The sequence below is a fragment of the Lipotes vexillifer genome, unplaced genomic scaffold (assembly GCF_000442215.2).
Source record: "Lipotes vexillifer unplaced genomic scaffold, Lipotes_vexillifer_v1.1 scaffold58, whole genome shotgun sequence".
In the NCBI taxonomy this organism is placed as follows: domain Eukaryota; kingdom Metazoa; phylum Chordata; class Mammalia; order Artiodactyla; family Lipotidae; genus Lipotes; species Lipotes vexillifer.
In genome coordinates, this window is record NW_006781997.1 from 342,015 (window position 1) to 352,702 (window position 10,688).

General features: G+C 40.5%; 1 protein-coding gene across 2 annotated transcripts in view; it reads right to left on the reverse strand.

Annotated features, from left to right (window-relative positions):
• HSF2 (heat shock transcription factor 2) overlaps positions 1-2,270 on the reverse strand; it is a 36,136-nt gene extending 33,866 nt beyond the window's left edge. For both annotated transcript variants that reach the window (XM_007454902.1, XM_007454901.1), the window contains exon 1: positions 2,109-2,270. In XM_007454902.1, the coding sequence (XP_007454964.1) occupies positions 2,109-2,201 (93 nt within the window). In that variant the 5' untranslated portion in view covers positions 2,202-2,270. The remainder of the gene's footprint in view (positions 1-2,108) is intronic.
• Between the last annotated feature and the right edge of the window lie 8,418 nt (positions 2,271-10,688).

A 10,688-nucleotide genomic window follows, 5' to 3' on the forward strand; every position in this document is an offset into this window, starting at 1 on the left:
TATATTTTTTTTTTTTTTTCCTTCAGTACACGGGCCTCTCACTGTTGTGGCCTCTCCTGTTGCGGAGCACAGGCTCCGGACGCGCAGGCTCAGGGCCATGGCTCACGGGCCCAGCTGCTCCGTGGCATGTGGGATCTTCCCGGAACAGGGCACGAACCCGTGTCCCCTGCATCGGCAGGCGGACTCTCAACCACTGCGCCACCAGGGAAGCCCTGAATTTATATTTTAATTCTCCCACTATGTATTAAAAAATGAGTAGCCAAAACATAAGCTTAGACTTAATAATGGAAAAAAATAAGAATGATTTTTAAGTGGTTTATTTGGCTTAAAATTCATAAAATGGTGCATTTATGGATTAGTATGAAACTCTACACATTTGATACTGCCCATAAAATTAAAGTATTATTAAAATATGTTGGCTAATGAGAATTTATTAGACCTGCTGACAGAATACCCCTTAACTAAAACCAATTTCCAATATATTTAGGTACCATTTCTAGGCAATAAAAACAAGAAGGCCCATCCAAGACAAATAGGTGTGATAAAGTCAGCTTGGGAGTGGGGAGACTCTCAGTCCAATCTCTTACACATGCACAAGGCTGAGTAACTGCAGTCTGTGCTGATCCATCCTTGTCAACTTTTAATACTTATGACTGATGAAAAGCATGAGACATCTGTTTATTTTTAAGGGTATACTGGTGGCTGGCTTCCTTATTTTCACCCCACCCCTTCTTTGTACAACTGTACAGAATTCATCAAATGCCTAATACACAACATCCACTTGATGCTACTGACCTTCAAGAAAATTAAGTCCTAGAGGGAGATAAAGAAAATAAACAAATGACAGCAATATAAGGCAGACTGTGGTGTTACAGTAGTCAAAACTTCACGTACTCAATATAGTGCTCCCTGTTAAGATAAAATAGGAAAACTGAGGGTTCCTAGCATAGGAAACAGAACAGAAAAGGAACAGAAAAGAGAGTGAGAAAGAGAGGAGATAACATTTACTCAGCACTTAACAGGTGCTAGGCACTGTGCAGGTAGTTTTCACTTACTCTTTTCCAGGGCTCTAAACAAGATAATATCCAAAACAGATGACCATCTACAATAAGAGAACTCCACTCCCCTTCACAAAACGATTCCAATTGCCTAAGTGTATTGTAACGCAAATGCTGTTTATGTAATAATCATTCTAATTAGAATCAGTATTTGGAACTAGAGGGGGGTCTCGGATCACCTAAGTAACCCATTCATCTTATGGACGACGACACTTGGGTCAGACGAGATAAGGAGCCTGTTTAGTGGCAGAATTGGGATCAAACCAATAATCAAGACATCTATACACCACACTGCCGGCAACTGTTTAGTGAAATTCAGTGATTCGTTTTTGCTCTCCAATATGTTACTGAACACCTGTCTATTGGCACTTTTATTAAAATAATCATAAAAATCCGTTTATAAAAATGGCTCAAAATCGCGAAAGAATAACGTACCATTTTCTATATATTTTCAAGCCTCCTGATAAGCAGTAACCTGCGTTTAAACATGTGCCTCCTTCCCTGACTGCCGTCATAAAGATCTCAGATGCGAGGCGAACTGTGTGTCTGTTTTAGGGGCGAGAATCAGGTCGCGAAGGTAAAGACTGCCTCACATAAACCCCGCGTTGAAGATCCCGGCCAGAGCTGCCCGTGCCCCCAGCGAGCCGCAGCCCGCGAGCCCGGCGGGAGGACGGAGGATGAGTGTGCAGTAACGTGGCTCCCGCTCCCTCGGCTCGTCGGCCGCCCTCGTTCCGCCGGGCTGGTTCCGAACGCCGCCCGGGTCGGACCGTTACGGGGTCTCCCGGGCCGCGGCGCCCCGCGGGGGCCGCCCCTCCCCCACCGCGGCCTGAGCCAGCGGCACCGGCCGGGACCCCCGCGGCTCCCCGCGCGAACAATACCGGGGTCCCCCGCGAGGCTGCACGCCGAGGCCCGTGCCACCCCGCCACCCCCGCGCCGCGGGCCTCACAGAGGGCGTTGAGCCGCAGGCCGCGAGAGACAACCCCACGGGAGAGAGCGAGAGAGAAGGACGTTAGTTAGGGGGTTCGGAGGCCGCCGTGCCCTCACCCTTACCTGACTCCAGGTGATGAACTCGTTCGTGTGGGTCTCCTCCACAAGCGTCCACAGCTTGCTGAGGAAAGCCGGCACGTTCGAACTCTGCTTCATTGTTAACGAGGCGCAGGAATTCCTAATTCTACACCCAAACGCGGCGGTAGCGGCGGAGGCGGAGGCGGCGGCAGCGGAGGCGGAGGCGGAGGCGGAGGCGGAGGCGGAGGCGGCCTGCGGTGTATGGACCTCCGATGCACAAAGGCCCTCTGCAGAGACCGGGAGCTAGGGCCTCGGACCTGGTCTCTGAGATGTGGTAACCAGGCGGCCGCACGTGACTGACCAGTCTCCCCGCTCGGCCTGTGCTCACTGGTCCCGCGCCGGTCCGGTTCCCGACCAATCCCAGGAGCCGACCGCACAACAGAGGAAAGCAATTGGATGCTGCAGATGGGGAGGGGTGGGAGCAAAGGGGGACGCTGCTTTCTCATTCGCCCTGTCTATAGGAGCTCTCGCCGTAGCGGATCTTCTGCTTGGGCGACTGTGTTTGGTTGTTTCACGTGGAAGCAGATTTGGATGTTTGGGCTCTGGCTGGAAGGCTACAGAAAGTCCTCAGGGGCCTTTGAGTCATAAGTTTGGTAGGCAAAGTGTGGGTTGCGCCAGTCAGGCAGGAGGAAGGAGTGTTAATACTTCGCACGGGGGGAAAAAAACAGCTTTCAAGCATGATTTGCTAGGCCCCAAATTGAAACTGTGTTAATAATAATGAACCTTGTCCTTAAATTTTCATTAGGAAAAAAATCGTTCCTATAAAACACATTTATCAAATAGAGGAATTTAAATAAGTCACTCTTTACTAAGCACGTACTACAGTGAACCAAGAACTGTAATAGGCAGCTTACATGCTGTTTAACAGACATGGAATGCGCACTATGTGCGCAGCATAAAAAGAAATAGTATCATTTATTCTGTTTTAATCAATTAAAATAATTGTTCCTGTAGGTACTTTACAGGTATGTTCTTAAGATAATTATCCCTGTATGTCCTTTACAGATTTGGTATAGTGGAAAAAATATTGGACAAGGAGTCAGCATATGAGTTTAGACCCAGCTTCAAGGACACATTAGTGGATATTTAATTACACTGGTAGTGTGTGTAATTAGAGCTATCCCTTAATCTGTCTGTGCCGGTCTTTCCCATCTCCTCATTGGGAATAAAACTGTCTCTCTTTTCACCCCTTAAGATAACATTAATAACATAGGAGGTTTGAAAATATAAAGAATTGTACAAAATTTAAAAATTTTTATGAGTCAGAATGTAAACATAAGAATGTACAAACAAGTCAGAGATAATAATTAACATTTTATAAGAAATTCAACATAGGATTGGTTTACCTCCTGGGTACATGTAATTTAATACAATAAAAAATAAAATACATACAATTTCCAACAAGCATATATTTATTGAAATTTGTGTTTGACTTTGTGTCTAGCAATGATCTGTTTGCTGAAACAAAATCAGATGTGTGGTGGGAGGCATCCAATAAATGAACTAATATTTGATGAACACTTAAATATGCCCAGGGTTTTACATATATTATATCATTTAATCCTCACAACAACCCAGTGCAGTAGGTCTTATTATCCCGTTTTTCCAATGAAGATTCTGAGACTCAAGAGCAAGTTTACCTATATCACTGCTAGTAAACAAGAAGAGGGTATTTACACTCAGGCTTTATTGAGTTCGAAAGCCTATGTTCTTTCCATTGTATGATGATGACACCATCTCAATACTTAAGATGTTTATACTCTGACTTAAGACACAAGACAAACACAATGATGAGCAATCATTAATATTTAAAAAATAGCTAAATTTGTCATATAACTACTGAAACATTTAGAAAGACAGAGTTGAGTGAGTTAAGTTCGTAAGGGAAGAATTCTCAGAGGATGGGGACCTTAAGTTGGGTCTTGAAGTACAAACGCATTTGGCTAGCTAAAAAGAAAACAACACTGAGCAAAGATGGGGAGGCCAATGAGCACCGTCTGCCTGTGGAGATTGACAGCACAGGAGGTAGTGTCTGAGGAGAAAATGTGGCCCACTTTCATGGCATTGTATTGTTTCCATCTAAAAACAAAACAAAATGGTGTGGTTAGATACAAGCAAAAACAACTCTTGGGCATTCAACCTGTGTAGTTGTAGGCCTATGCTTAGTAGGGCCCCTTACTTGGTTTGATGCTCTGCTGTCACCATATTGAAATTCTTAGTTTTTGAACAAAGGACCCTGTATTTTCAAGTTGCTTTGGGCCTCTCAAATTACATAGCTGGTCTGCTTCCAATATATTACACTTATAGACCAGTGGTTCTCAAACTTAAGCATGTATCCAAATCACTTGGAGGCGGAAGACTGTCAATATAACAGATGATCAGTTATCACTTATAATACTCACAAGGCCAGCTATGGGGTTATTAACCAGATAATGTGATGATGGCACCAGGAAATAGATGATGTGTCTAAAATCAAATGTCTGGGGTTGGAATGGAAACCATGTCTTTCATAGTCTGAAACATATGCTTTCTTCCTTTATACCAATGTGCCTCAAGCTTTAACCTACATCAGAATCACCTGGAGGGCTTCTGAAAAAACAGACTGCTTCTTCTCCCCCACTCCCCAGCTCCACTCAGTAGATCTGGGGTTCAGGCTAAGAATTTGTATTTCTAACAAGTTCCCAGGTAACGCAGAAACTGTTGGCCCTCGGACCACACTTTGAGAACCATTGTTATATAGGAAAAGTTAGTAAACTGACTTTCCCTTGCTAACATTTACAGACTTATTGCTACTCAAAATCCAGACTTTCCAGGAATAATTTAAACTACTGTGCTTTCTTTTTCTATGAACATAATCTTTAATATTTATTGTAATTAATAAACTCTTTGAAAACTTTAAGTACTGATTAGAGACATTTGGGGGAAAAGAAAATCACTATTGGCTTGTTTCCACCTAAATATAAAACTGAGAAGGGAAGAAAACCAAATCAAACTAATTCACAATTATTTGCCCCCTACAATATCCCACAAATATCAGAAGAAACATATTTGAGCCAGTGTCAACAATTTTGAAATGTTTACAATACTAGAGGATAAAAATGTCACTTTCTTAAAGTGAATTGCCTCCTGTTGGCTACAAATTAGAAAAGTTGGAATATTTCCATGGCTCACTTGCAGCCTGGAATGTAAGATTTAGAAGATATAGAATAACATTAGAAAATATGAGTGACCCAGACCTTTGCCTAGGAAATAGAAAAGCATACTGTGGTGTGCTTTGAAACTTCAAAGTGTCTGATTCAAATTGTGTAAATTCTATCTAATCTATTATGCAAAACTACTTGGAGTCGGCACTACAACCAGAACTAGCTTGTAATTATTATTTTCAAGGATAGCAAGACTGAAGCCAAAGGCTAACTGCATAGAGGTTTCCAGCTATTTATATTCCTATCAGGACCAAGTGTTGATTTTCGTCAATTTTGGAATGGCCAATGGGGCCTTAAGCCAATCACTTGACACCTCTAAATCTTAGATTCTTCCATGTAAAATGTGAGTAAAAATACCTGTTATACTCACTTCACAGAGTGGTTTTGAGAATTTGATAAACTGCTTCTTCCTCCAGTCCACGCTCACAATCTTTACAGAGATCTTTCCAAGACACAAAGCTGAAAAGGTCACTTCCTGACTTAAAACTGTTCAGCGGCTTCCCATTATTTTCAGAATAAATCCAAACCCCTTAAAGATGGCATAAAATGACCTTCTGTGACCTGATGCCACCTACAATTTCAGTCATTGTCTACCACTCTCCACAAACACCTAACCCTTAGCCACACCCAAATCTTGTACTTACCTTGCAGATCATGTGCTTCCATACCTCTACATATGTCCATGAGCTGTTGCCTCTGTGTGGAGAGCCCTTCTTCTTCCCCATTATCCCAAAGGAAAGTTCCTCCTTAACCTTCAAGGTCAAGTACAATTCCATACTGAAGTCACCTTTCAGTCAAACTCTCCCTGGAGCCCTTTATAATAGCACTTATTAATAACTAAATAAATAACTACTTGTCATTTATTTACATGTGGTTTTTTCATACTAGGCTATGAAACACTTTCAGCATAAAGACTAAGTCATATTTACATTTATTCTCATCTAAAATGGCTCTCACAGTGCTGGCACACATAAGACTCTCAATAAATATTTATTGAATTAAGCAATGAATACGTGAACAGATGAGTGCTAACCATCCATTTAATCTTCCATGACCCCCAAATTTGGAAGACTCGTTCCCCCCCTTTGCCCCCATAGCATGTGGAACTTGACCCTCATGGTATTTGCCACGTTGCAGTTGCTCATTTACTTCTCAGCAACCCTCACTAGCCTAGCAGATTGTGCTTGCGTTGTTCACTCTTGTATCCTTAGCAGTTAGCACAGTGCTATAATATAGCAACAGCTCAATAAATATTTGTTAATGAATAATTTTAGTTTCTGATACCGTTTGCATAAAATACACTCTACTTAATAATAAAGAAACACCTTACAACTTATTAAGGCTCAGTCCATACAAACTTTTTAGTTTATAGGAGAAGAGGATGAAGAGAAGGGGAGCTTAAGGATAGCTCAGCTGAAAGGTATGTGATTGAGGAGCTATTTGTGGAATAAGTATCAGAATCCTGGAAATGCCAGACGTTGATGGAATGTCATAGAGTCCCAGGCTTGAGGTCATTTGTCTTTGAAACAAACAAACCTTTGGCAATAGCAGCAAAATGCTTAAAGACCCTATGGCTTTTGAATAAGTAGAGGGCTAGGAGACTGTGAAAGTTAATTTCTTAACATTTTCAGGAAGGTCAAAGAAGAATCTTCTTTCTTTCTAAGGCTACAACTTGGATGTAAAAGGGACTGGCCGGAGGAGCTTTTTAAGTAGGAAATGTGTTAGTATCACTGTACCAGCCTTGGGCTGGCACTGCTGTACATGAAACTTCCATTGTATGCCACATGTGCTAAAATCCAGCCAATCACCCAACGACAGTGACAAACTGGTCCAGATTTGTGCAGGACTTGCCCATTTTAGTACTGCAAATTCTATGTCCCGGGTACTACCTCAGCCCCAGGCAAACCAGGATGGTTTGTTACCGTAACTCCAGCCTCTTCAAGCTACTGACGTTGGACAGGAAGTATTGACTTATCAAGCTAAGCCAGGTGACTTGTATAGCAGCTAGCACAAATGAGAGATCTACAACTTCAATGCAGTTCTTAGCCTTTCTGGAAGCAAGGTGGAGGTATTCTTTCACAGGCACCCCAACAGATAGCTGATAAAGAGAAGGAATCTATGTACCCCACAAACCAATATCCTAGAGGAGGCCCAGACCCAAGCTGAAAGATATTGATAAGGAAGAGAACTCAAGGTCAGAAAACTTAAAAGAACTGGAAGCATTAGAAAAATGTAGTAGATTGGCGACATGGCCTGTGATGTAAGCCTTCCACTGGAATAGCATCGTGCTAGAGGTCCGGTTTCCATTCCCTTGGGACTGGTTTTCCTCCAAGTGGAAGTGGTAGCCAAGATAGGTGGTTGGACTTCATCTTTCTAGATAGTGGGGTTTAAATGATCATTTTATTCAAATCATTTGATGGTGGAGATCTGAGCCCCCTCAATGATTAAATGTGCGGGTTATATGGCTTGTGTACAGAAATTTACCCATACCTTGAACACAAGATTGAGCTGGAGAAATTGGCTTCAGTGAGGAGGTACCACTGTCAGAGATGTGGGCCATGATCTAAGAGGTGTGTAGGGAGAGGTGGCAACCACTTCTAACCTGTTTACAGTTTAGCCAATTACTATGAGCAGCATCGAGGGACCAGCTGGAAAGGGAGATGTCCTTTCTAGTCTCTGGGCTCACAGTGTGGGTTCTGAACAGCAGATGTCAAATTGAGGTCTGTTAGGATAGAGTTGAATGACTTCTGACCTTTCAGAGAAAAGTCTGGGCATTGTTTGAATGCGAGAACATATTAAAGAACTGCTAGTTAATGGCAGAACTCATGATTATAAAGCCCTTATATATGGCGATTGTTACATTTGCTATAATTTACTTTAAAATACTGCTATTTAAACAGTGGTATATAGTGTGATAGTTCAGTGTAATTTGCACCCTAAGGGCAGTTAGTTAACATTTGAATTACCCTAGTTAGGTATGCAGACTCCAGAGGTGTTAGCACTTGAAAGCTTAAGCAAAGCTCACTCTCTGAAGGCTTTATCTTAATTTCATTCAAAAAAAAAAAAAAAATTAACCAACACCAAAAGTTTTGTTAATTAGGAAAATGGATGTGGAAGTGATTTTTCCTTGGAGAAATGAATGAACTTCAGGATACATGTATCGACTAGAAACATCAACTAGAAACAGAAAGCCAATAGGCTTTCTCCACTCTCAACTGAACTGAGTAACAAGATATCTTGAGCCAGTAGCCTCTGCCGTTCTGTGGGTGCTCTAACCTTAGGACTCTCATAAATCCTGTATTCAGAGTGCTTTCCAGGCCCATCCAGGAGATTCGGGTAGCCTGGGTCAAAAGTAAAAATAGAGGCCCGCATACGCATTTTAGGACCTTTGAACATCACAAATCAAGTTAACAAACTAAAAACAAGGTAGAAATCTTCCTACCTTGACAAATATATTTTCATAATAATATTTGAAAGATATGTGTAAAACTATAGTTTTATAAGGACAATAAGTTGGCAAAATATCCAAAAGACCAAATTTAATTATTTTTGTCTGGTGTCCATTGAATAGGAAGTGCTTTAGATGACTAATAAAATAAAGACATATATAATTCATAAATCATTATATGTTTATTCTATAAACTTTTTTTCTTGCCTTTATGTCAACAAAATCATTAGTTAGGTTGTCAAGATTTGATCTTGTCAAGATCAAGATTTTTGCATAATCTGTGTTCTAATGGTAATGATCAAATAATTTAAAATGTAATTGTATTCAAAGCATGATTGCATTTAAAATCCAAATTTGAATATATTTTACAAAATGTATTTTAAAATAAATGTAAAAGTATTTAAAATTAAGCTTATATTAATATGTTTTAAAGTTATAAAATATTAAGAATTACATAATCAAATTTTAAATGCTTCCACCTTTTGGCTATTGTGAATAATGTTGCTATGAACATTACTATAGATACATAGTTTTATGCATTTTGCTTTCCTGACTTGACAACACAGGGTGGAAATTCTTTCAGGTCAACTGATGTAGCTGTAATTTACTTCTTTTAATGACCCCATGGTATCCGTGGTGTGTGTGCAGCACAATATATTCAGCCATTATGTTACTGACGGGCATCCACTTTGTTTCAAGGCTTTTATTTATTTACTCTTTCACTCTGAAAGGTGCTGAAAAAAAATCCTTAAATATAAGTTATTAAATACTCGTGTTTTATTTCTCTGAATTAGTGAGTTCAGATATTCATGTATAATTTGCATGGTAAATCTATACATTCGATTATTGTACCAGCATAGAAAAAGAAAGTCCTGCTGATTAAAAAGTCCCACATCTGAGCTGACAGATGCTATTGTATACGTACCCAACACTATGACACTCCTAGCAACCAGAAATGTCAACACCACGCTACTATGGCAATAAGCAAATGTTTAAGCTTAACAGAAAATGCTCTAATATGTGGTGTTCAGGGAAGTTTTGACTATTAGATAGACATTAAAGGAGATACCTTTGTTCTTAGATACTTCCATAACATATTAATGCAAAGCAGGAAACTGTAGATTTATTACATGTGTCTTTGTGACACTGGTGGCTGAAGATACATTCCATGTTGCTACTGGCCCAATTTAGTTCTGGTTTACTTTTCACTAGATTACATTTGTAATTGGTAATTATCTCCTCCAGTCCCACTCAGCTGTGCAAAAAGGGTAAAGAAAAAGAACTAGTGTTTATGGAGATATTTACTGAATTTGAGACCAAAAGAGGTGTGATCACATTTTCATAGATTCACAAACATATTTAATGTCTTGATTCAGAACTTTTTCACTTTAAAGCTGATGTCTTTCTACCACTTTGTTTAGGATTTACCCTTCGGGGACTCTAAAGGAATCCAAACCAAACCTGGTATACCAGGTCTCCTATCTGATGTGCGTGGAGTGAGTGTGTGGCTTTCCTGGTCCACAGTGGCAGCCTTGCCTTTCAACTCTCTTAATTCCTTTGGACCCTATAACTGGAATTCAGTCATAGTCTTCTGATTTGCATTCTAATTCCCATGTTAGGTCAGAGCCCTGCCTTGGCTACTCATCCACTTACCTGGGCTGCTTCCTTAGCCCTTAGCCAGGATTGGCCACAGACTGGCTAAGACCCTTAGAGGCCAAGTAACAATAAGTATAATAAGTACATATAACATAAGTACAATAAGTATAATAAGTATATAACAATAAGTTGTAATAAGTATAAGAAAATGCAAAAAAGTTCTGCTTTTTCCATGCTGACTGCTTTGATGCTTTTTAAAAATATCAAAATCTGCAAAAACAAAACAAAACAAAACCCCCAAAATACAAACAAAAACAT